Source organism: Mixophyes fleayi, chromosome 1 (genome assembly GCF_038048845.1).
Source record: "Mixophyes fleayi isolate aMixFle1 chromosome 1, aMixFle1.hap1, whole genome shotgun sequence".
Classification (NCBI taxonomy): Eukaryota; Metazoa; Chordata; class Amphibia; order Anura; family Limnodynastidae; genus Mixophyes; species Mixophyes fleayi.
In genome coordinates, this window is record NC_134402.1 from 366,890,740 (window position 1) to 366,918,731 (window position 27,992).

Consider the following 27,992-nt stretch of genomic DNA (forward strand, 5'->3'; position numbering starts at 1 on the left):
AGCCCTTTTTGTGCAAAGCAGTGATGACTGCATGTTTCCTTGCAGTAACCATGGTTAACAGAGGAAGAACAATTATTTCAAGCACCACCATCCTTTTAAAGCTTCCAGTCTGTTATTCGAACTCAATCAGCATGACAGAGTGATCTGCAGCCCTTGTCCTCATCAACACTCTCTCCTGTGTTAACGAGAGAATCACTAACCTGATGTCAGCTGGTCCTTTCAGCCCTGCCTCAAAATGCAGTGGTTTTTGGGATAAAGTTAATTGTCAAAGAGGGACTTTGAAATTAATTGCAATTCATCTTATCACTCTTCATGACATTCTGGAGTATACGCAAATTGCCATCATAAAACATGAGGCAGCAAACTTTGTGAAAAATAATATTTGCGTCATTCTCAAAACTTTTGGCCATGACTGTAGGTGATCAAATTGGATTAGATTGAACAATTTTGTTCTATGGACCAAATGTCTGGATCACTTTTGGCAGCTTGTTAATGCAGTTGGAAGATGACCGCACAGACAGGGTGACAGCAGTCATCTATTTTCCAAAAATCACTACAGGGCATCATTCAGAACACACACACTGATATCTGGTCAATTGTTCAATATCAAATTGTGGTATTGTATCATGTGTGTCTGTGGCTGGGACAACAAATAGATCAAAAAGTCTGTTTACAATAAATATCAGGTATTTTATTTGTAAATGATTAGCATCCTTGTCACAATAATATACAGCATGTGACATACTTAGGCATATTATGCATATAGTATGTACATTTAAATACAGAAGACCACAAACTTCAAAATAGGATAATAACATGTGTACAGAATATAAACATGCAGTAATTTTTTTTGCAGCAGCAAACATGAGAAACATGGTATTTAGTAAAAAGTGCAGCAATGTCTTTAAAACGTGCCTCTTATTAATGAGATCCCATCGCACTTGGTGGAGAACACAGCAAAACACTGCAGGCTCCTTGTAAATGTAAGAACTTTGTGCGACAGTCAAACCACAGTCTACAGTAACCTCACTCCCGGCAGGATCTTATATATAGTCCCTGCATTTGTGAACAACATGCAGTTTTCTTTATTGCCAATGCTCTCCCGTTACATAGTTCACTAAAACACAAATGTGACAGGTTCTCTTTAAAGGAAAAGTAGACCACCCCTTGATGAAGTTCTTGACGCATCAGTATAGTGATCTTATGCCCATTCACTATTACAGCAACAAAGTATTTGTCACTGTAATGCAATGTGGCCTGGGTCTTGCTTTGAGCAGGGGAGTTGGGAAAACAATTACAATCCCAAAGTTAGTCACATTTTCAATTAAAAATTAACTGAGAAATCCACAAGTCACTGCCAAGTTGACACATCACACGTTTATGGATTGACTTGGCCACAGAATGTAAATGGCAATTACCAATTAGACAGCACTCTTCCTACTAGTCAGATATTTTCAGCATCTCTTGTGATGGATCCAGCAATAGAACTGCATGACCCAGCGCTATTGTTTGCATGAATACATAGTGGCTTTAGGAAACACAGTAATGTAAGGTACTAGAAAATCAACGGGCTTTGATTTAGGTTTCAGTTTCAAGGAGGTACAATGGTGCAGGGCAACTTCTCCTAAAGCCTAATTCTCTTATACTTTATTCTAACACAGGTCAGATTCCCATATTCTATATTTAAATCAATAAAATATTTAATATAGCAAAAACTAACTCAAGACGTTAAAACCATGATCTCAGAGGCATGCCTACCTCATTGCTACATAACGCCAGTTTGTGATATTTAAACATGTAAATTAGTGTAAAAACAAATTGTCCACTAGAATTATGACAAACCAGAAAAGTAGTAGACAATGATTGGATTTGCTAAATTACTCTGATGTTACTGTGCTCGCTTCTCTATAATCATAAAGTTGTTACATAATTTAAAAAGGCAGAGAAATCTTTGACAAATCAGGTAATGTAACTAAAAAGTGACATCCATGGGAGAAAATATTTCTTTATACTTTTAAATATAAGGATGTATCCTGTAATACATATTGTAAAAATAAAGTGTCAGCTTGAGAAGTCCACTGTCCTATACAGCTGCTAAAGGCCAAGTCTATTTTCATGACTTATGCAAAAAATGAACTGTAATGTTTATTTTGCAAATACAACACCTATGTTATCTGTGTTTGCTATATACAGTCTGCTCCTGCCATATCAGTGGGCTGGCTGTAGTGAGTCTTATGGACGCTTCCCTATGAAGCATTGCAAACCTAAAGACACAGGGTTTGAATGGTGTAGTGCAAATTGCATGATAAAGTTGGATGACCCATAGCTGATTGCAGGACACTTACAGATAACGGTTACATTTGCAAAACAGTGTCTGGGTGTGTTTGCAAATTTAACCTCTTAAAAAGCCTTAAGCAAAAGAAAGTGGAGTTTAATCTTACATGGTGATAACACTTGATCTCTTCACCAACTAAGTCAAGGACAGACCACACTATCCTCTATTTAAACAGAATAAAAGGTACTTGGTATTTTGCAACACAATGAAAAAGGTGAAACCACTGAAAAGCTGCAGATAACTCCAGCTTCAGCCATCAAAAAGACGAGATAGTAAACTATTGTATAATTTTATCTACACCAAATGTATAACTAAACTCTCCATAAAGCAGTGTTTAAATAAAGAGATAATACACAATATGATGGCAGTGCCAGTATAACTGAATATTAAATTAAACATGGCTTATTACTGCTATAATTTGCAGAGTAAATATTGTCACTATTAACATAAAATTGACTGCTGCTTGTTTATTCAGATCACATCAGCTGCTCATGTGTCAGGTAGATACAACTTCATGGTCCCATGTGTCCTGACTGTGCAGCAAGGAATGCTTCAACACTGTGCTGGGAATGTCCAAACTGTCCACGACGGAGTCCTAGAAAGCGGTCCGTCATTCAGATGTCTGAGCCCAGCTCTGCGCACTGCTTGTCCGAAATGTGACTGGCCAGAGACTCGATAATGTTGATGAGCAGAGGCTGGCTCAGTAATCGCAGGTTCGGCAACTTGGCAACCTTCAAATGAGGGAGGAAAGGAGTAAAAATAATGAGGAGTGATGTGCCATCTACTACCTGGAAAACAAATCGGCTGGTGCATAAGTTAATATGTACTTTCCATTTCTTATGTTGGCCACACATGCTTAGTTATAAGCTCAATTTTCTGCCATGTGGCCCCAAATTAAGCAAAATGCCCGACAGTAATCCAACCGATATACATTTTGTACACATGGCTGATGTCAGCTTGTGTGTGCGGTCAACAGCCAGCCGCACTAACAGGACATTGTGTGTGTGGCCAAACTGGGAACACACCTATCCTTCAGAGCTTTAGTAGTGAGTATCACATATTATCCAGAATGACAGAAACTGGGACCAGCCAGAGGCTTTACGAGGATACACTTATGATTTATTGCTATTTGTGATCTCTTGTGTAACTAATAAATGAATCTGAATAATTTCTAAACACAAATGTATACATCTCCATCTAGCTGTGTAACTTTGCTATAGTGTATAGTCCTTGCTAACTATACCTCTGCTCAGCAAGCCATGTTTTCATGATTTCCTTAATCCTGCATGAATTAATCTATTTGACCAACTGCTTTTAATAAGAATGACATAACATACAGGAAACGGTTTCTGCTGTTTCCTCTCTTAGATCAGACACCCTTTCTCCTCTTTAGAGCACAGGAGAGAGGGACTTCAGACAACCTTGTGATCTGCTTGGCTGACATGTTATGGTTTTCATTCTTCTTATCTTATTTGTAGCCCAAAAAATAGGACTGATTTTTTTTTTAATAAGATGTGCACATCGCTCATTTAAGACAAAACTGCAATGTAACAAATCACAGTACTGTTGTAAATGAACAATTGTTTTGGAGGGATGTGAATAGCAGGATATACAATTCAAATAAATATGTGCATTTTATATTATTGTGGCTAATTACAAATTATGTAAAAAAATCCCGTAAGCAGATTCATGTCCCCTGTAAACTTAGATTGTAAGCTCTTCAAAATAGGATCTTTTTTCCTATACTAACACACAGGGACATAATTAAATTTTCCTGATATCACTGTTTGTGGCCCAGAAATGATCCGTTAGAAATCACATTACTTTTGGGCCCTTAAATCTGTCTTGACATCCTATCTGTGCAGTCATTTGTTGGTCTCTCTAACCTGACCCGTGTGATCAAGACCAATATGGCCACCCATGCATGGCCAAAATGGAAATGGATCCCGTTGCTTGACCAGTGTGTGACCAGATCTACAGAATCCAAAGCTGTCAAATTACCACCACAAAATTAATTTTCCCTTGTCAGATGCCGTGTACATTTTGACATAAGTAAACAAATACATACAAGCTAAAGTATAAAAATGTATAGGTGTCGGCTTTCTTGGTGAAAGGTTGTAAAGAGCTAGATGGTTAACAGATATTGTGTTAGTATGGTACGCACCTAAGTTGTAGTATGTGGATGGACTGGGCGTTTACAAGCAAACAGCAGGTCGGTCTTTATGTTCTGATTAAAGTGTAGGAGCCATGCACAGAGACAGAACAGACGGACAGTATATAATTGTTTTATTGGTCCACATGGTTAAAAGTGGTAAGAGCACTATAGCAGCAATAGACAGAAGGTGCATACAAAAGATAAATGCAACAAGTAGATTTTCAGAAGTATTCTGTACCGCTGATCATATTGATTCTATCACACTATAAGCAATGGATTAGAAACTTTTTCAGTTCAAAGCGACCCTTAGGGTCTCCAAAAAATTTTCAAGGCATCCCTAAGCCAAAATAATTACCAAGTAGTCCCCCTGCCTTGATTACCACTGGCCCTGGCCGAGGCACCCCTGTGAGATCTCCTAGGCACCCCAGGGAGCCTAGGCGCACAGTTTGGAAACCACTGCACTATAGCAATGTTTCTGAATGAAGGCTTGACAGTGTAGAGCAGAGTTGGGCAACAGAGGTCTCCCCAGTTGTCATAGAACTACAGCTGGAGAGACAAGTAGTCTAAGCAAAAATCACAGAGCCAATATGCAAGAGGAGAGAAGGGGGGAAAAAAAGAAAAAGTGATGATAACTCAACAGACAACAGTCTGTTCTGGTACAGTTAGCAGTAATAATATATATATATATATATATATATATATATATATATATATATATATATATATATATATATATATATATATATATATATATATATATATATAGCGGTGTAGAGGTAACCAGTTACTCAGCGAGATTTGGAAAAATCCCGTGCTCCGTTACAGTCCCAATTACGATATTGGCAAATTTTCATAAAATACATGATGAAATCAGAAGAAAGACAATGCTCACTCACCAAGCAAGGCACTGCTGAACAAGTGGTACTCACACAAATATAACAGCTAATACACAGAACCCAGTGTTTTTTCAGGAGCCAGTAGAAAAGACTGCTCCAACACGACAGATGAGAGGACAACATGTTCCCAGAGCCCCAGAAAAGATGCCACCAACCTTGGTGAACTGATGGACTATGATGTGAAGGCAGTGCTTCTTCATATCCAGAGCCTGGGTCTTATCTGCAGCTTCTAAGATCTAAAACAAAACAATGGATATTTAAAATGTGAACTTGTACTTGGTCCTGTGACTACAGGTCTTCATATCTCGCAGTTTAATCTAATACCTGGAACAACTCTAGAGTCTCCCTTAAGTACCGGAATTTGCTCTACCACACATAAAACTCAACTACAGCCACACATTGCTTGATAATTAGATATCCCTACACATTTTGCTTTTAATAGTAATTATTTGCACTATACTATAATAAAATATGGTTTGTATGCACCCATTGAGAAGCAACCTCTTGGCCTAGGTTAAATTTGATTGTAAGGCCTTCAAAAGAAAGGAACCACTTCACAAAGCTGGCCTCACAGCACAGATTTATAGTAAGCACAATTAAAATGCGCTACCTTATAATCCTGACTGAAACAGCAGTAGAATAATAATAGAAGACCGAGATAAGTCAGTGATATGCCTTTACTATTTCTATATAGATTAAATCTTGCATGACTGATCAGAAACGAACTAGCTATCAGTAGACAGTCATACCCATATTAAACGTCTCATACTTCATCTTTCAGAAAACTGTAAAATAGCAGCTTTAAGGATCAATCATTAACAGGTCCTACTACCTGAAGCACATTCTCAACAGTCACATTCATCTCCAGGTTTTGTCGGCAATATGCCTGTAGTCTGTTGCTGAAGAATCCATAGTAATAAGGAGCAGAGAACAAGTAACTAGGATTCACGTTAAGGAACATATACAAGACGTCCTTTTCATCCATCTCTGTAATTCTCTTGTTGAAGCTTGGAGGATGAATAATGTCTGTTGTGTGTTTACTGATCGCTTACAGAACAGACTACTTAAACCATTGATTGTAATGCACAAAGCAATTCAATCACTTCAAGTACTAGGTTAACTCGCAAACCAGCAACAATTTACGTTAGGCTCAAAGGATATTTATTTTTTTCACTTTATATTCTAGATGCCAACACAGAGGAAGTCAGGCGGTTGTGTTAGTGAAAATAAGGTGGTAAAGTTATTAATAGATTACAATTAACAGCGTTAGTATGATATAAAAATAAACCAGGCAAAAATCTAACATGTAGAAAAATTGGCACTATGATAAATTCAGAGGGGGATCTCTCAGCAAGGCGGCTGCAAATAGGATAGATAGTAGAAACCTCTAAGGAGGGATTTAATAACTGGTGCCGACTAGAACAGTGCGTTCCTTATATACAGAAATCAAGGAATAGTCCCAGACATTCTTCAGGTAATTCATGCTAAGTAGCCATATCTTTACAGGCTCAGCAGCTTATTCTCCAATAAAGCTATGTACGTACTATTTGATTAAATCACAATTGTGAATACACATTTTATAGTCCAGTAAAAGCCTTTTAATGCTGGCCATTTAATTAGGCTCCAACACTAGAATAGAACCGCTCGGTGAATTGGTTTCTAATACAGAGTTATTTTTCTGGCAGCAAAAGGATACAGAGAGTCTTCTGGGGGCATATTGACCTCCCCATAGTAGATGTATCGCAGCAGTGACTCAAAGGCCTGTTTGCTGGGCACCATCTCTCCAATCGAGATGTTCACTTGTCCATCCTCAGGCATAAAGGAGCGGAACATGGCTTCAAAGTAGCTGCAGAGTTGACCAGAAATTAAGTGAATGCATTTTAATAAGCTCATTGTTTACCAAAGTTCCAATTGTACTAAGCTAGGCGTATTTAATTCATACTGGTTCTAATTTTGAAAGCCTAGTCTTGGCTACTGGCGTAGTTCCATTCTTATCTATCCTATTTGTCTCACAGATTGGCAATAGGTCACCTTATCAGATATGATGAAGTCACCAGGACATTTCTCAGACAACTACTTACTAGAAGTCTGTTTGCAGTGGACCCCATACCAAGTCATTAAGGTCACAGCAAAGGACTCCTGATAAATGCTGCAAAGCCAACAGTTTTATGTAAATTTAACGATGCAAAGAAAATGAAACGCGTGAAACCGAACCAACAACAACATTACATGGTTATTAGGTAGGTTTATGCAGCAGCCAGCACTTCAAAAACACTTTCAATATCTTGTGTGCGTTATTCTTATGCACAGCGATAACCAGTTTTTTTGCTATGCTCTGTTACTTTTATTTAATAAAGACCCACAACAGATGTGCAGACCAGCAGGTATAACAATTCAAGGCTCACCTGGAGCGAGCAGCTAGGATAGCTTTGTGTGCCGGCCTTGGGTGCCCATCCAGCAACAAAGTGATGTCACAAAAGTCTCTTCCTGCACCCTCCAGGCAAGCCTTCATATCCTGGACCAGAGACGTGCCTGAGACACACACACACTTATCAGTAGTTGTATTAAACATTGCACCTTAAAGGGTTATTTTCTGACACACAAGTCTTATTTTATACAGAAATCTGTTTTAGACCAAAATTGACGTAAAAGAGAAACAGATAACCAACCATCTTTACATATCCCCATTCTTCTCCATAAATCAATTGTAACAAGTCAAAATGAGATGAGGCAGATCATTTAAACGAAACCTAGATTAGTAAATAAAGACTTTTTTCCCTTCATGTCTTCTTGTCAATAGATTGCCATCCCCTTATTATACTCCGTTGTTTCAGAGTTACTCAGGGAATCACAGTGTAACCATGTAAATGTAGTCTGGATGAAGTCACACAGCGACAGTGCTACAGAACCTATCATATCATACATTGTCATCCAAAACAGCAATCTACCAAAGGCAGTGACAAACCTATATCAACAGGCTGATCTGAGTGTACCCGGACAGGAGGCTGCTGCTTCCTACGTACAATCTCCACGATCAGTGAGGAAGACAAGTGCTCAAACTCTTTCATCATTATCACCTGGTTGAAGTGGGATTCCTTTACAACAAAATTCAAGCAGTGTTCCTGGAGAAGAGAGTGTTAAGTTAGTAACAGAGTCAATTAAAACGGCAGGAGAGCTTTTTAACTATTTTATATACATTTAGAGTGTTTGTGGGCAAACATATGGAGCCACACAATAAATAGGGATGAAAGCTAGGTATCGGACTCCTACAATTGTACTAGGTGGGCAGGGAATGGTTAATGAGGAGCTCTAATGATTAGGTGGACAGTTAACAGAATGACTGTATGAAGTATACTGCACATCACATGCATGACACCTGCTTCTTCCCATGCTGTGGAAAGTTACAGCCTTGAGCTGGGTAGACCCAGTATTACCTTTAATTGGTCCAGCTGCAGCTTGTTCGCATTTTCACATACTACAAGGACGTTCTGAAGGTCAACAGATGCCTCAATGTACTGAACGCAAAGCTGCTCCAGACGTGAGAGCTTAAAGTGTAAAGCTAGTTTATATACATCCATAATGAGGAGGACATCCTGGACATGACCTGAGGGTGGAGAAACAATAAGAAAATCATAATATCTCAATACATAGACTCAGAGAAGATCAATATTTTATTTGACATAATGTACATTTATAATGTATTGTAATGAAGAGGAAAATAAAGAGTTTAGGCGAGTACCACAAAATGTCAAAGTTGTACAGTACTGGTATGCTAAGAGTTAATCCAGCTCCTGAACCATTCAGGAACGGGCCTTGAACAAACTACTGTAAAACAGAAGATAACCATTAATATTTCCTATGTTTAAACGTAAAACATGAAGATTTCATTCATAAACTTATGAGGATGCCTGGTTTTATGTTCTGTATATTTTATGTATTGTTTTCTACTCATGGAAACAAGCCATAGGTTTCACTTTGTGCCCGGTGGTACTAGATTAGGGTATGTTCCAAGTGAACAGACATCGGTCTCTACCACGCACCCACAGACTTCCTGTGCAGTTACATTACGGTAAAAGCCTGTTAATGCAGTCACTTCAAGTAATTGGGGAAAAAAAACTGTCTAATTCATTTAAATAGTTTATGCCCACTCCAGCAACAAAGTGATGTCACAAAAATGTGATGCTTAGAATCAGGAGTGTAAATGTATGATAAATACCCAACCCAAAAAGACTGTAAGAGAGACTTATTGAAAATGAGATGGTCACTCAATATGTCTCTTCCTGACAATAATAATGTGCATTGCATATCTTGCACTGCAAGTTGACAGTAATCAGTTTGGTCACTCTTATTTTGACTGTATGTACCATCAAGGCTAGAGAAGCACTAGACTGCTCTCTAACTACCGACACGTATTTGCTACATTACAGTGTTGAGGTAGGATCTATTGTTACAAATACAAAGGACATTGTGGCACTGTATGAGTGTCATTTATTGCTCTCCAACATATTATTGCCCTGGCAGTCATCTGCTGAGCCCTCCATGTAGGATGGTAAAGGGAAGCGGGCACACATGTATAAGAAAGGTTCTCTAGGATTTACAGCATTAAGCCATAAGAAAAAGATGCACAATTTTATATGTACTTTTCCCACCATGATCTGCTTTTACAGGACCCCACGATAATAAACCTATGTAGCTTTAATGGAAACAAATGACTTCCCACATTATAGACATATCTGCATAGGTTTACTGGTGCAAGAAAAGCCCTCCCCACCCCACCAAAAACCTTGCTTTTAAATTAGGCTTCATAGACATGTTATTGCAATCATTTCCCCCTACAATAGTGCAAGTTTCTGAATTACAAATACAAGAGCCGGTGTAGAACATCTGAGTAGCCGGCCCTGCTCACCTTTCCGTGGGTACTTTATCTTGTCTGTGTACAGGAACTGCATGAGCAGCTCAAATGGCCGAGCTTCTGCGTCTCGAATGACAACTTCCTGCATGGGCTGAGAGTGTCCCGTCTTCTGATGGCCGCTGGCATTCTCCTGCTTCTGCTGCACACTTTGACCTTCGTCATCTAGATCCTGCTTTAATTCCCGATTGCACAGAATACAAATAGAGTTTGGTACAGTGTAAGCCAGGAAAACACATGGGTGAAGAATTGTATAATTGAAAATAAAAATGAATCCAGTGAAGATCATCTAGTAGTAAGTACTGCAAGCTACAATACCTGTGATGTTGTCCCATAACTGGGCTTTAGTCTCTAGTTTTTGTTTACTGGACTTATGGGTCAATCACATTTCAAGAACCATAATAGGACAAATCACAACATATCTATCTTGATATCTATATATCTAGATCTCTATACATCTCTATATTGAGCATTCAATCTGATGGTGAAATTGCTCAAAAACATTGCAAGCACTTGTGAAATAACAATGAAACAACAGGATCTAGGATTAGTCAATCCAGATGACCCCCTTTGCCTAGGACTATGATCTCAAGCTTCTAAACAACCTATTGAGAGCTGTTAAATTTGTCACACTCCTTAAGTCTCTGCAATTAACACTTCAAACTACAGGACTGCCAATGACTGCAGGTCTTTTGGCTCCTAAGTGTATTGTGAACACGGTTGTGTCAATCACAATAGGATGCATATTTAAAGCCACTTCTACTGGTGAAGCTATTATCAACAACCATCGCCTACTCAGTTAATTGCCTATTTTTGGCCATTCTGTCACTGAACTGTATGTCCCTGTCTATTTCACATCAAATGTTGTTCACATGTCACACATAGGAACAGCTGTAACTAATAGTACAAACCATGTGTCATATCATGTACAACTGAGCATTAAACTACTTACTTGTCTCTGCCTCTCTCTTGCTTGAGTGATTTTCTTCCGCAGCCATTTACATCGAGCAGTGACTATAGCAATGTGTCCTCGCACTCGTTCCTCTTTCTAATTACAAACAAAAAAGGGATAATAGAACAGAGACGCGCTATAAAAAAAACCCAAATACCGCACATGGTAAAGTCACTTACATGGTACATGGACAGGTTTAAGCGTAATGTATGTGAGGTTATTCTTTAAATTTCTAGTGTTGTAAAAAGAAGGGGTTTCATATTTAAAAGGCTATGCCCCAAGATTCACCCGTTTTGGACGATGGTTTTAAGAGTATGTAAAAAAAAAAACCTCTAAGACTTTGTTCCAGATCTAATTTTCTTGACGGCTGCTAAATTGCTGAGAAAAGAATACTAGATATTCAAGACTTTTTTTTTCTTTTAACAGCAAAGACTCACTTCTCCTAAAATAAACTCCACATCACAGAACTGTTGGTTCTCAAACAGTCTTCCATAATCCTCATGTAACGTGCACTTTGGGTAACACGAGAACTGCCAAAAAAGGAAAACAATGTGTAATAGATGCAAACAGGACATATTTAGCTGGAAATAAACACTGCAAAGGGAATTCTCCGAAAATAATCGTTAACACGTTAGAAAATAACACCTGACTTCTAATTAGGATTTATTTTCACTCATTTTCTGTTCTGTAAAACATTTGCATGTTATTCAGCACGAAGAGTGAAATTAAGCACCTTTTTCTGTCAAGGTTAAAGATACCATAGACTCACATAGACCTTGTTTTACTAAAGATCTTTACATTTCAGCCCAAACTGGCAAATATCTGACTGATGTTATAGTTGTAGAATCAGAATAGAAGGATGTGGGGAAAAGGAAGACACGCTTCACGGTCCGATAGTCAGGTCTAAGGATTTTGGACTTGAATTCTTCAGATAATCATTTATTTATATAGTGCCACCAATTCCGCATCGCTGTACAGTGAATGCACTCACATCAGTCCCTTACAGTCCAAGTTTTCTGAGAGAGAGAGAGAGAGAGAGAGAGAGAGAGAGAGAGAGAGAGAGAGAGAGAGAGAGAGAGAGAGAGAGAGAGAGAGAGAGAGAGAGAGAGAGAGAGAGAGAGAGAGAGAGAGAGAGAGAGAGAGAGAGAGAGAGAGAGAGAGAGAGAGAGAGAGAGAGAATGAGAATAAGGTGAATTTGATAGCAGCCAATTAACCTACCAGTATGTTTTTGGAGTGTGGGGAGAAACCGGAGCACCCGGAGGAAACCAACGCAAACATGGGGAAAACATACAAACTCCACACAGAAAAGGCCATGGTCGGGAATCAAACTCATGACCCCAGTGCTGTGAGGCGGCAGTGCTAACCATTAGGCCACTGCGCTGCCCATAATCTTCCCTGCCCTGGTTTAAATTAAAGGTAAGATGTGATCTCTCATAAACCCTCTAGTATTTTAAATGCCTTGTGAAAAGCTTCAGAACATTTGGAGACACTGGATTTCATGAACCGTTCCTGTGCGTTTGGATGAATCTCTTCCTAAAAGAAACACTTTCTCTCTATAGGTGTATACAGAGATTGCCATCTGTGGCAAGGGGCAGAGGTAACCTCTCCATCTGTAATAGTCCCATCAACCCACTTCCACCTCTGTCCTTTATTACAATATATGTGTTGTATTTGTATTCTGTCCCTTGATGTGTTCTTGTGCAGTTTCCATGTATGTATATATGTAATGTATTATGTATTTCAGCATCATATCACTTGGAGCCTCCTACTAACTATATATTAATACCCTCCTTAATGCATTGTTTTATTCATTTTCTCTTTGTGCTAAATGTTTCTCTATTATTGCTGCTCCTATTACTTTCTGCACATTTGTAGTTACATCTACTTATGAAACAATAATAAAAAGATTAGCAAAAGGTTTGTTTTATTTACCTTTACAAAATTGCTCCTTAAACTGGGTTAGAGAGCGACATTTCTTAGCTTTGCTTCATCTTTCAGTTCCATTTTCTCTCCTTTATCTCCCTCCTCAATCTTTTCCCCCATTCTGCTTGTCCAAGCACTACATGCTATTTTAGTCATTTGGGTGAGAACAGCTTCCTCTGCACATCTTACTTCCTCTTCCCTCCTCTCATTTGTGTTTCAGTTGCTTTGAAGAATACTTCTAAGTGGACTAATTACTCTAATATTATTATTTATTTATTTTCCCCTTCATATGTAGTGATCACAATCTACAATAAGGAACCAAGAAAATAAATTATGCTATACAATCCCCTTTCATGTCTGACATCTAGGACATACTGTTCATTTTAATATGCAATTTCACCCAAGTAAAATTATAACAGTAGAAAACCAATCTCATCCAAATACAGAGATGCACAGTAAGCAGTCAATATGTATATATTAGAAATCATTTGCCAACATATACATGAAGAATTCTTTATGGCTGCCTGCCTGCCCAGCCCGGATGGGTCTGCCTGCCTGCCTGCCCAGCCCGGATGGGTCTGCCTGCCTGCCTGCCCAGCCCCGATGGGTCTGCCTGCCTGCCTGCCCAGCCCCGATGGGTCTGCCTGCCTGCCTGCCCAGCCCCGATGGGTCTGCCTGCCTGCCTGCCCAGCCCCGATGGGTCTGCCTGCCTGCCTGCCCAGCCCCGATGGGTCTGCCTGCCTGCCTGCCCAGCCCCGATGGGTCTGCCTGCCTGACCAGCCCCGATGGGTCTGCCTGCCTGACCAGCCCCGATGGGTCTGCCTGCCTGACCAGCCCCGATGGGTCTGCCTGCCTGACCAGCCCCGATGGGTCTGCCTGCCTGACCAGCCCCGATGGGTCTGCCTGCCTGACCAGCCCCGATGGGTCTGCCTGCCTGACCAGCCCCGATGGGTCTGCCTGCCTGACCAGCCCCGATGGGTCTGCCTGCCTGACCAGCCCCGATGGGTCTGCCTGCCTGACCAGCCCCGATGGGTCTGCCTGCCTGACCAGCCCCGATGGGTCTGCCTGCCTGACCAGCCCCGATGGGTCTGCCTGCCTGCCTGCCTGACCAACCCCGATGGGTCTGCCTGCCTGCCTCCCTGACCAGCCCGGATGCCAGTCTCTCTTTATTATGCAGTTGATTACCTGAAAACGATACATTTCTCCACTCCTGACATTATTATCCACAGTTCCACCAAATATGTACATGGCGTCAGCAATAACAGCTGCAGCATGGAAGAGGCGGCCACTGGGCAGCTGTAATATAAAGATTTGTTCATTACATTGTAGTTCACATTACTCAGAACATAATGACGAAAAAGCTGAATTTCCTCCTTACATCAAGAATCATGGTAACTCCCTTGCCACCCGATAGTGTGTCCAGAAGGTCCTGTCATATAGTGGAACGGTTCAGTATGTAGGATTAAATAAGATTCACAGATAAAATTTGACATTCAGAAGCAGGGACTTATACAAATACAATGCTGTGTGCAGGTGGGGTGGATAAGAAATGTTACAAATAGATTTTCATGGAACAACACACATTAAAGTATTTTTGTTACAAATAATTTACTTTTGATTGGAAAGTCTTATACATCAGGTCACAATCTCTTGATTCTCATTTACATTACCTACAAACATACCTGCAACACAGACTCAATAATTCACACATTTACTGTGGTACATGGTGCCTCTCCTAGTCGTTTTTTTTGTGTTTCTAAATCCTCATTCCGTATCACATGCAGTCATCTCACAAAAGAGCCTAAGGGGGGTATTCAATTGTTAGCGTTAACGAAAAAAAACGAGCGCTCAAAAAATATTACCGTTTATACGGTAATATTGCGTGCGAAAAGCGTTAATACGGTAGTTTACTTGCGGAATTTCAGCTCGCCGCTCCCTGAAATTCCGCAAGTAATTACCGTATTAACGCTAAGATTTTTTGAGCGCTCGTTTTTTTTTCGTTAACGCTAACAATTGAATACCCCCCTTAGTGTTCTCAAAGTTTTTTCATTTAAATTGGCCACGCACAGACCAATCCTGCCATAATGTCTGAACAACACGAACCAACCGATTTAGTTTACTATCTGACAGCATAATCTTTCTTTTGGTCCTCATCGTCATCATCATTTATTTATATAGCACCAGCAGATTCTGTAGCGCTTTAACAAATGCTGGGCTATCGGGAATATTGTATCCTGTGTGACAAGCATTGCACATTTCCTTATACCCGTATTCTAGATACACTACCACACTTGTTTTATCACATGCAAAGACATAAAACAAGATTGATTGATTGAACTGCTAAACTCTGAGCAGAAACACCCCCTGCAGGCTGGTAGAAATTATATAGATAGGAGGTAGACATACATAGAAGAGGTTCTAAAGTACATAGTTTACAAAAGAAATGACCTATGTGGTATTAATATATCTGCACTGTATCCTGTCTGTGTAAATAATAAGAATAAATAAATAAGGTACTATCAATATATTGTAGGGGACCTTACCTCACTGTCTGGGCTGGGCTGAATCACCTCCCAGGACTGGGAATCCACATCATAGCAGTGTAGTTCATTAGGTAAAGTGTTGTCTGCAGCACCCCCAAATACATAGAGGTGTCTGTCAAAAGCAACCATTGTGTGTCCATAACGCCTCTGTGGGGGTGGAGGAGACCCACGCAGTAAGTGCTCAGTAGGAATACGCATCCAACTGTGGGACAAAATCACAGATCATTTAGTGGCCTGGAGTTTACAATTCAAGCCCTCTCCATGCATTGCGCTAAGTGTATTATTTGGGCAAGCCGTGTTGGATTGCCACCTAATGGCTACAAAGTTAAAACTACGGTGTACTCAATTATACCATGACTTGAGATGGTGGGGACGAAGGGACTCCTGCGGTAGAAGCAGATGTATGGATGGTGCTGAAGAACACCCCCAGTCATGCTCAGAGGAGAGCTAAGGCTGCCCTTAAGAAGTATAAAAATAAAATAAATAAGGGCAAAATCCCAGACCCACCATTGGAGAAACCTGTGGAAGTCGCCGAGGAATGAGAGGGGGGGGGGAGTTGGGGGATAAAGGGAGGCGTAGTAAGTTTTAGGACTCATCATCTGTGTCTCCCTACTAGAGAGGTGCCATTTGTACTGAAATTGACCCTAAAAAAAGGTGCCCTCATCTGTACAGGCAAAGCTTATTGCACAATGATCAATTCTATCTAAGCATACTGTATCCGTTTTCATGTAATCCTTGTTTGTACCATTTTGATATGGAAATCACATTAAAAAATAGATTTGTGAATAAGCTCCATACAATGTTTATAGGATACCTAGACTCTGCCTTCTTCCCCTTTTTGAACACATCAAAATGAATTGTGCAAACTAAAAATAACTCATTAAACAGTATCAGCAATGGTCAACCACAAGCGGACAAGACATTTGCTTCCTGTCCTATTTCAAACCACACAACTATAATATTATGTCTATATTACATGTCGGGCAAATGTTTGGTTCTCACACTTTCTCTGCAAACTCAAACTGGAACAAGTTGTTTGTGATCTTCGCCCCGCTCTGACCAGAGAAGACAAACATTTTGTCCCTGCAGACAGCCACCGGGAAATTACAGCAAGACGGCGGAATTTCTCCACTCTGCTCAATCTGCAACACATACATCATAAACATTTAATTATACATTTATAAGAAACTCACGTTACAACTGCTGAGTTTCAAAATCCATCTAATCGTGCTGCAAAAAAATATTAAATGACATTGGCACCAATGGTCAGAGTAGATGTTTTTTATTGCCATATACAACATCTCAAAACAGTTAACTTGGAATTCATATACAATGACAGTGGGAAAGCAGTCAGTGATACAGGGTGGTTATGATCAGCATCAATGTAGGTCCTTCTGAACTGGTGCATGTTACTTTATGTACTCCGTGTAAGAGGCAGTAAAATCTATGTGCCATCTGCCAGTGCTAATTACTATATAGCAATAGTGCTACAGTCTTTACAAACATAATGTGTAAGATGTTTTCTAAATGAGAAGAAGCGCTATATAAACCTTAATAATTTTAATAGACATTTTTTTAAAAACCAATCACACATCACGCACTATTGTTGCTCCTACATGTACATATTATCCCATCGTAAAGGCACACTGACAAAATGTAGCACAGAATATAACAACACCCTAAATTGTTTTACAATAATTCCTGTAGTTTAGTTAATGCAATCTTCTTCTTACCTCTTCCCAAGATGTTAAGTCCCGGTCTTGCAAACTGATGGTCCACATGTCATTTAACCTATATATAAGGAAGGAAAAAAAACAACAAAATTGCTTAGTTGGTGTATAACTGAATTGTTCATATCAGCATAATGTAAAAAATGTTTATGTAGGAAAAGCAAATCCATCAATCCTACAGCAGATGTTTTAGCAGAATTTGATGGTGATATATTTTTTTTTTAGACCTTTAATGGATATGAGGAACAATTCTGTGACACTTACTGCATTTGGACCCAAGGTGGAGACAAGAGGTGAACAGTAAAATTAACCATTTATGAAGACATTATGTTGAGTGATCCAGCTTACCTCTCTCCACATGTGTCGTGGGGGATTTTTTATTTAACGTGCCCAAATACGTAACTATAATGTTTGGTGCTACGGTGCTTTGTGTGAATGTTTTTAAAGTATTTAAATGTATGTAAAAAAGTTATAACTGTTAACAGTTAAAAGGACTTACCCTGGTGCTACAATAGGGATCAGGGAGAATCTTGCGGCATTATGATGTCGCTCGTGTTCCCATTTGCAGGAACCAGAGTTTTGGGGTGCCAGAGGGTCCCCCTGGTGGCCCAGTGGAGGAGTTGCAGCAACATCCACCCACCACACTTCAGCCCTGGAATGTAGCCACAGAGCCCAGCAGCAGGGGGCCCTTTCAAGGCTCCTCCTGGATTCAAATGAATATATGAGCCGCATTGACTCCTTCTAAGGGCTTCAGAAGCAGCCGCAGAAAGACTGTTCCCCCTGGCTCTGGCTACCAGCTCTCTGCAGCCAATTTTGGCTTGGGAGGTAGCGCAGAATAGGGATCCTGGAAGTTACTTTGGGAAGGAGAATTAAAGGTTTAATTTCCCAGCTCAGACTTAGTGGAGCCAGGGTGGAGAGGATGAACCTCCTAGACTTTAAAGATTTGCCCCTGGAAATATCCCCATTTTCACTACTACCTAACTACACAATAAATTATACCTCTCTCATTGTTAGATGAATTCCATGCATTGCATAGAGTTCACCGCCTGTAGCTTTCTGCACAGGTCTCCACCGCCTGTAACTTTCTGCATTTTCATGGTCACCAAACTCCTGGGTGACTTCCAATATCCTTGTAGTCTACACACATTATCTCATTTAGACTTTAATTTGACAATATTACAAATATTGATTTTAACAGGAATTACACAAACCACAACAACATGCAGTTTTATTTAGTTTGACTCAAGCACACAATAGTTTTACAAACTTATTTCACATTTGTAGATAGAATACTTCAAGATATATCAGGCACTGTTGTGACAGCATTTACCATACCTTGCATTTCCATCATATCCAGCAAAGATCCAGAGCTTATCATTGTACACTGTGGCTCCATGTGCTGATCGAGCCACTGGCAATCTGAAAGGAGATCAGGTCCGGGTTTAGCCATCAGATAGATAAGTAAAACCAGCCTAGGTGTTGATAACCCCTCTACTCTACTAGCCCATGTTTATAAATACAGGTCACTAGACATGTAAGTAAGTGATTAGCCCATTTTTGTAAACATCAAAGACCTGGTCCATTATGGGGAGGCAATAAAGATAAAAGGACAAATGCTGAACACTTGTGGTCACATCTGATAAGGAACCCTGCTTCTGATACAGGATTAGTGAGTGTGTGGGGCAAATATTCCATGTACATGGAATGTGAATATAATGGTGTAATCAACTCCAATACTTAGGGCCCACTCAGATGAGAATTATTTCCAAATAGAAATGATATACATGGCACAGAGATTTCCGCAAGAACATTTTGCAGATAACATGTACCTTAGAACACACCCAAACAATAAACCTCATACTATATGACATGTATTAAATGAAAATAAAAGTAGTAGTGTGATAAATATTTTTGGAGTCGCAAATGTTATTTTAAAATTAGATGACATTTGTTTGACCCATGTTGTCCTATACAGTCCAAAGAAAAGGATACTATCACAAATACACTAGCGAAGGAAAGTCCCTAACTGTCCTGAGAAAGCCAAAAACCACAACATTACAGACATTTGGATTTACGAAATGGTGTAGAATACACAGTAAACGTGTAAAACTTGCCTAGTCCATGATGGGGTAAGACACCTCTGTACATGCATGGAGGTAATGGTAATCTAAGTATTATTAGAGATGCTATAATTACAGGCCCCATATTGGGCTCAGGTTATGACAGCAAGATATACAAGGTAACATTCCAGGTACAGGTACTCATTGTAATACTATAAATATGCTATCTGGGCAAAATTAGTTTAGATGCAGTAAGCAGGGAGAACGGAAGAACAGGGAGAGATTCAGCAGTGAACGAGACGATGGATTCTATAGGATGCCACCTCTCATTACTAATGAAGGCTGTGTTTGTCCTAGACACAGGGATAGGGCATGCAAGGGGAATTTTTCGCTTTTTTATTGCTGAGAATGAACAGTAGTAAGCTTTGTTTTCTAGGTTAAACGCTATGCAGAAGCATTGCTAACTGACTAAACATATCATGAATAATTAGAGTTTACCAACAGCCGTACAAGGTAAAATGGACTGTTTAAAAGCAGAAACGGTGCTGGAAACTCTTAAGACGCAAATACTCTTCAAGTAATTGCAGTTATACCAAATGATTACGACAGAAATTATGGGTATCACAACAAAACGTATATATACATATCACAGTTGCGTTCAAAACATTTAAAATTTTAGTCTTGTCCAAATGATTATAATTATCCGCTGTCCAGTTTGACACTTTGTTTTCTACCATTCCTGCCCCCAATCAGATGAGAGAAGTAACAGACATAAAGGGGGTATATTTACTAAACGGCAGGTTTGAAAAAGTGGAGATGTTGCCTATAGCAACCAGATTCTAGCTGTCATGTTGTAGAATACACTAAATAAATGAAAGCTAGAATCTGATTGGTTGCTATAGGCAACATCTCCACTTTTACAACCCTGCAGTTTAGTAAATATACCCCATAATCTCTTGTACAGGGACAATAACACATACTTTTACGTTTGTTCTACTTTACTAACTCAGCATATCAGCCTACACACCTTCCTTCAACTTTCACATTCCGTCCAAAGACCAGTCCCAAACTTGTACTCAAAGAGATCATTCTTATTCTTCAGATTGGAATTGGAATAGATATCACCAGTATAGCCTCCTAAGGAATGATATAAATAGTATTAAATAAGGAAATGGGAGAAATTTACATATGGGAAAGGCAATAAAACAGTGAAGGAGGAAGATTTTAAGGATATCTCCCACCATAGGGAAAAAAAAAAAAAAAAAGGACGGGAACTGTCTGGAAAAATTGAAACTGCACCAGGGGTGTGTAGTGAAAATGGCACCTGACCGGACAGGTACCGTAGACATCACTTATTTAGCATTGTCATTGAACACGTTCTCAAGCAATTTAAATGTTTCCCTGCAGCTCCAGTCCTCTGACCCACTGGAGGACTGTAAAAATAGTTAGATGAAAGTGATGTCAGAGATCCAGGAACGTGAGAACCGCATGACATGGAGGAAAACAGGACACTACTATGGATGGGCCTCATCTATGCAGCCAAGTAAAGAAGTCTGTCAGCTGCAGTTAAACTGAAGTATGGATTATTCAGATATAGTTAAAGTGAATAAAGTAAATATTGCTGGATAGCAGTTTTCGGGCAACTTATCTTCTTGGCAACTTATACTACTGACATCCAAAATCTTTAACACACAGATGACGACACAATCCAGAAAGTGACTTGAAGAAAGTTCTGCAACCCTTCTATGGCCCTCAAATAGGAGACATAAGTGTCCAAACAACAGACTGGCAGACAACACAGCCCATCCGAGGAACAAACTGCTGCTTCTTTGGAGTTACAAGGATAAGGACAAAATGACTGTGGACACTAACAGTTTGGTTGATGTGAAAACCATCAATTACCACAGGGTGGAATGACCGGACTGTTACAAAGTACCACCTTGTTTTTTGTGGGAGACACGGTATGGAGACTAATAGGGTGGAGTTGCCAATTTACGGAGACCCACCTAGCTGAAAAATGACCTTCCAGATGAAAAACAAAAACGACCCCCCCCCCAAATGCATGGAAACAGGATAAAGTGCTCGAAAAGAACATATAATCATAAAGAAGAAAGTTCTCTTATTATTGGGGACACTCATGACTTCACGGTTAATTTATCATCAATTTATACTAAAATCATTTTTTGATATGAGACTAGATAATTTCAATGAGCAGTTTAGGTTCACAACATGAATATATTTTTTTTTAATGGTAATTATGGGCAGAAGTTCCTAAAAACGTATCCAATATAGCTCAAAAAGAACACCCTAAGCCAAAAGAGAACAAAGCAGTGGATGAGCATGTCTGCAACTCGTAAAATCTATAACAGATGGAAGCACCGCAAACTGGTGCCAATTATTGCAATGAGATAAAGGGAGAATTGGGTGCATTTTAAAGGGTGCTCAATGTATTGGAGATGTAATTTCCACTCAGCAAAATGTTTTGTTTTTTTTAATTCAAAATTGCCCATCTTTAGGTCTTATCCTATACTTTTAATGGGACCCAATGTGCACCTACATACTGCACTTTAGTGGCGGGAGACGTGCATTTTCCGTCACACTACAAACAAAAGTAATAAAATATTTCACACACAAAAAAACATTTAATAAAGACGGTCCCTTATGCAGCCAGAGCCAATAACTTAAAATTTGAGCACTTGGAACGAGAAGGAAATCTGCAGCCCCCCAAGTGCTCAATTTTAACCAAATGAACCTAAAATATTCAAAATGCTCCCCCCTTCAACATTGCCGCCCTGGGCAGTCGCCCCTATCGCACTGCCCAAGTTATGGGCCCTGTGCAGCCTTATGCTCATTCATCAGAATGTCATCCACATGCAGGATGACCATGGCCTCCTGACATCATAGGAGTGCGAGCCATTGAAGTCATTACCCTGTTGAAGCACCCAAAACTGGAAGTGAGCTCCCTGGAAGTCCTACCCCCCATATGAGGATATGAAAGTATGCATCCTTAATATCAAGGGAGGATAGAAACTCACCTTCCATTATGACTTGAATCACAAACAAAGATACTCCATATTCAATTGCTCTAAAGGAGGAATTAATTGATGACCTTCAGATCAAACATGGGCCAGAAGGAACCATCCTGCTTGGACACTGAGAAGAGGTTGGATTAAAAACCCCTTAGTGGTGATCAGGGACAGGTAAGTCACTTTGGTCAAATGGAAAACATCTTGTAAATTAGAAGTAGTTCTGGTAGAATGAAGCACTGCATCCTCTTTCTAGGACAACACATCCAAGATATTAGTGGAAAGCGCTGAACCATAGGTGGAAAATAATTGCTTTCAGAGACCACATAATCTCTTGTCTGAGGGTCTGTTTAAAGGATATTGTATTTGGGAGAGGAATGGCTGTCCTCCTAGTCAATTGTGAAACTGAAAGTCTAAAGAAAATTCCCACAACTCTAAATCTCCCACAGAAAATCAGCAATGGGTTCTAAAAAACTGAGGCGCAAAAACATTTGTCTGTTTCTACCCATTCTCCAAATAATAAAAAGAGCTAGCTTGCAGGAAAAACTGCGATGAGGTCTGATTGCCCCACAGACTGCCATCTGACACATAGATAATGGTGGACCACTAAGGTTATGGGCCTAGTGCTCCTTTTCTTGGACATGGATTCAAGAGAATCAGTGATGCCAACATCCAGGTAGAGAATAGCTCAATCTGTACTACCCTGTCACCCTCTCTAAAGGGAGAGGAGTCATAAAAAGAGGAAGAAACCCACTTGCTACTTGTTAGGCCAGGTATACAGAGCAAGGTTAGTAAAGATAAATGCATCCTTGAAAAGGGATGATTTTGGGACAAATGGAATAAGAAAGGAGGACCAATGAGTGGTCACAAACAGGTTGCTATACAAGATCGCTGGAGACATACTGGCCAATCAGGAGAAGCAGTTATCCACTATTCTTTGCCGGTCTGTGTCACAAGTGCCAATATGTCCTGCATCCTACAAGCAGGAGTCTACCCTTGGAGAGAAACGCCTTTAGTATTCCTGTCCTTTAGGACCACCATCAGGAACATATGCCCCCCGGGCTGGTCCCTTACTTGGCCTGAGGCATTGGGCGAACTGCATTTTTTTCCTTTAAAATGTTCAGAATAGGCTGCTGAGCAGAGTCTCGCCCTCCAGGCTAAAATTTGCCAGCCATCCCCTGACCACCATCACAGAAATACAAAGCAAGGCTCTCTTTTTCCTCTGGTCATGAAGAAGCTCACAGGACACACATACCTATAATATTCACAACTGTATAAGTTACTCAGCAAATACATCCATATTGACAAGTGTGGGGCCTGCTACAGTGCTTGCATGGCCAAGATTATATTACAGCAGAGTCCACATTATAATGGATCGCTGTAGGGATGTTGATTGTTTTCACAATGCAGAGACCTGAGAGTACCAATGTTTTCTTCTGCAAGAAGAGTTTTAAAGAGCATAAATAAAATGAGTCAATTTTCATTTTGAAGTATCTATAGTTGTTTTTTTTTTTTTATAAAAACATTTTTATAATATAATGTATTTATTGTCATCATTCACAGTAAATGAAAAGACAAAAACAAAAAAAAGCAACTTTTTCATTTATCTCTTGGATGTTCTTCACCTGAGTGCTTGGCTATATACTCCAGAAACCATGTTTCTCATGTTGCACATTACTCACCAAACACAAACATACTGCTTCCATAGACCACTGCAGAATGGTGATATCTTGGTGCTGGGGGACTTCCTGTCGTAAACGCCCTGTGAATTTAAGCACATATCATATTTACTATTATGCAGCAAATTGAATTGCATTACTTATATTTGACTTTAGAAGTAGAGATGAGTTAAGCTCTATATAAAAGATAATTTTAGGTTTCTAATATCAATTAAAAAAAAACCCAAAAAAACAGATTATACTTTTTATATACAATGAATTTTTGGTTAAAAGCCACCATTTGTCATTAAAATTAGCAAAAGCTGTATATTACTGAGCTGAATGATATATATAAAGTAACTGGAGTGTTTATGCTTAACTGTGGCCACCAAGCTCTCTCTCACACAGCTGCAGTAGCTTGTCATGTTAGGATGGAGGTGCATCTCTAACTAGACAGTGCGTGACAGCCAGGCAGACTTGCTTTATGTAAATGCAGTGTGAACTGCTGGACTCATACACAGGGACAGGGGCAGAGCTGTCTGTAATGGAGTGGGAAGGTAATACTGAACTTTTAAACAGGGAAGCAACAGATTGTCATATTAACACTGAAAAATGTTTTTTTTTTTTTTTAATCTCCATAGTTCATATCTAAAATTTTTCAATTTTGTGGTATAGAGGTCCTTTAAATTGTTGGTTTTGTTGTTTTTTTTTTACACACTACTCAACTTGAAAGATTTTTTTTGTTTAATACATTTAATAACAGTCCACACATAGTGGACTGATATCTATAACACAGATTATGTCCAGCCCTTTACCAAAGAAATACAATTCCTGAGAAGTCTTGCATGGAGAATTAGAAAAACCTAAAGTATCAGAATATCAGATACTAGGACAAGACCAAAGATTATACAATGAACTGCTTTTACATAGTGAATATATTGACATGAGGGGTCCTAACTTATATAAGTGAATGAGGTAGATACCGTTTTGAAAGGGGTGTATCTAAACTTCCTAGCTACAGTGATGGGGCAGCCTACCTCAGGGAGACCAAACAGATCTCCAATAAGTTGAGAAATTAAGTATCTTTGAATTTATTATAAGAGATGGTGGAATTCACTAAATAAACACAGTGTGATATAGAATAAGGATGTAAGAAGACAATGCAAAGCCTTTTGGACATAATAAAACACTCTGTGGAGTGGTGTAATGATGTGACAATAGAAGCTCATCTAGAAGCCCAAAAAGACATATTTAGATCTGGAGTAGCAAAGTGAGCTTGGATAGAATTCACAATGAACTGTACCTGCACCAGGAGCAGTCTTTCACGTCAAACCTCAGCAAGTCATTTAACATGTTCTTCCTGTCAAGAAATAAATAGATGAATACCTATGTACAGAACATTATTTATGATACGCTGCACATAGTTAGCATGGATTAATGTATTCATATTACATTATATTAAGGACAAGTTTTTTTTGCAGTTTGTTACATTTACTTTTTTTTTAAAAAAAATTATTTCCACCTCTTTAAGTCTTCATTTACATCAATAAGGATGTCAACAATCTGGTGGAATTATTTGAATCTTTCAGGGCAGCTAAGTAAATAAAGAAGTTGTAGGACAGAGTGTTCTTATTTTGCTTCACAGCATGTGCAGAACTGGTGATACAACTGGGCAAGTGTAACACTGCACAACAATAAGTTTGCAGAATGATCTTGATCTACAGCCAGCAGCGACTGCAGTGAGGTGGTATGTGAATGCCTGCCACTCTTCTTATCTTTACTGCAGTAAGACTGACATTTCACATACAGTCTGGCACCGTCTTATGTATAACTATCATCCAGGAAACATCTGATTACATAGCAGAAACACAGGATGCCTGCAATGTATATAAAAGTTTTTAAAATTTAAGTATATATATATATATAAAATATAAAATTTCCTGCATTTTTTAATACTTGAAAACTAATATATGGCAAGTCCACAACCCATTACCTTTAAATAAAGGGAGTACCAGTTGTCATGTTTAATGCATGTTGCAAAATATGTCCAACTACATACCCATTGTCACCGCCAAAAACGTAAATAGCATCTTTGTAAGCTACGACTGTATGTTTACTGCGTCTGTAAAACATGAGAGAACATGCTTTAGTATATGCACATCAAACACAGTTACTGATAAAGATTGGCAGGTGGTCACATTTAGGCTGGGTACGCACTACAGAAAATTTCTCCGGAGTGAACATCATTAATGATTTTACCAATGACTGAAAGTCCCGATCGACATGCAGATTCATGTGTACAAACTACACACGTTTTACCTTCAGATCTGCACTCTTCATCTGTTATAGCCATCGGCTGAAAAGATTGGGACTCTGTAAACTCTATGGAGAGATCTGCCTACACTGCTGGTGGCGAGTGCATACACACTACAGAATTGGCACATCGTTCCATCATTTATAGATATTTAATCCGTTTATAAAATCAAACAATAAGATATGCTTTGAAACGATAAAACATGAACATTAGAATGTACACATTTATGCGATATCGGACCTAACAATCATTTATCGAGTGAAAAAGCTGTAGTGTGTACCCAGCCTAACAGATATGCTCACCTAGAATTAGAGAGTAAATAAAACATTAGCAATGCCACTTCAGGCTTTGATTTGCTTGCACAATATGCACTTTTATTTATTATATACATAACTGATAACAGCAAACCCTGGGTGTGTTATTACTACACTATACATGGAAGAGAATGATTGTATTAATATAGTGCCATATTAAATGAAGACCAGTATTGTCATTCTTTGTGCAGCTGTAAAATCAACACCTCTAAGAAAAACAAAAAAAAACAGCCTCAAAGTTACCAGACCTTTATTAGTCTTATACTTCAACAGCCGAATATATATATCAAAATGGAAAATGTAAGTGAATGTAATTTGACAGCTTTACAATGAAGACAGGAGAAGTGGTCTTTTGGCATACAATCGCATACCAGTCCAAATCAACATGTATATGTGTGTGTATACATACACACTTATACATATACACTCACATATGTCTTCAGCACCAGTGTCTTGTAGCTTTAATTCAAGGAGTAGCAGTGGTTACATATTATATAACGCCATAGGGGCGTATTCATTTGTTGGCGGAAACACCAAAAATCCCGCGGTCCGCACACGGTAATCGTGCACGGAAAAACAGTTAATACGGTAATAGTTTTAACGCCGCGGGACTTTTTAACAATTGAATACGCCCCATAGTGTTAAAAATCAGCAGCATCCCTGGATATGTACATCTGATGTTAGCAATAATAAAAACAACCTGAATGTAAGATCATTTGTTCAGTGTATGACATTTAGCTAAAGCTCTTACCTGGCTCCCACAAACTCATCACAGGGTAGCAGCCTTCTCCAGCGATGCACACTTTCAAAGGGCCCAAAATTCAAAGTCAGGTACTCAACGCTGTCAGAGCAACTGTGATCAAAGTCTACACTGGGGGCCACCTTGGACTTGCACGCCATTGGGTACAATAACTAGACAGTGTATAGTGCTGTCAGCTCCTAGTCTTATGTCACTTATCAGACCTCAGCCATTGTACAACAGGATCCTGTGTGCAGTATTACTGTATAGTTATAGCCAGTCCAATATGGGCTACTCGCCTGCCGTGCGCATAAAGCTGGCAATGGGAATAAGCCATCTCAGTGTTTACTGAAATATACCAGGAAGAGAAGCAGAGGCAGGGAGTGGCAGCTGCATCCAGCCGGCAGGAAGGAGGATGGGAAGAGACAGACAGGACGT

The 27,992-nt window shown here is 39.4% G+C and overlaps 1 protein-coding gene across 1 annotated transcript; it reads right to left on the reverse strand.

Annotated features, from left to right (window-relative positions):
- Window positions 1-669: 669 nt before the first annotated feature.
- On the reverse strand, window positions 670-27,990 carry LZTR1 (leucine zipper like post translational regulator 1). The gene is given in 22 exon segments (XM_075178719.1): window positions 670-3,066; window positions 5,542-5,622; window positions 6,219-6,324; window positions 7,083-7,232; window positions 7,792-7,918; window positions 8,352-8,508; window positions 8,821-8,990; window positions 10,293-10,467; window positions 11,248-11,343; window positions 11,685-11,777; window positions 14,356-14,466; window positions 14,549-14,599; window positions 15,714-15,915; window positions 16,716-16,855; window positions 17,447-17,504; window positions 18,779-18,862; window positions 20,531-20,544; window positions 20,546-20,640; window positions 24,212-24,291; window positions 25,491-25,547; window positions 26,247-26,309; window positions 27,567-27,990. Coding segments are annotated over 22 exon segments (2,376 nt in total). The 5' UTR covers window positions 27,716-27,990; the 3' UTR covers window positions 670-2,949.
- Window positions 27,991-27,992: the final 2 nt, after the last annotated feature.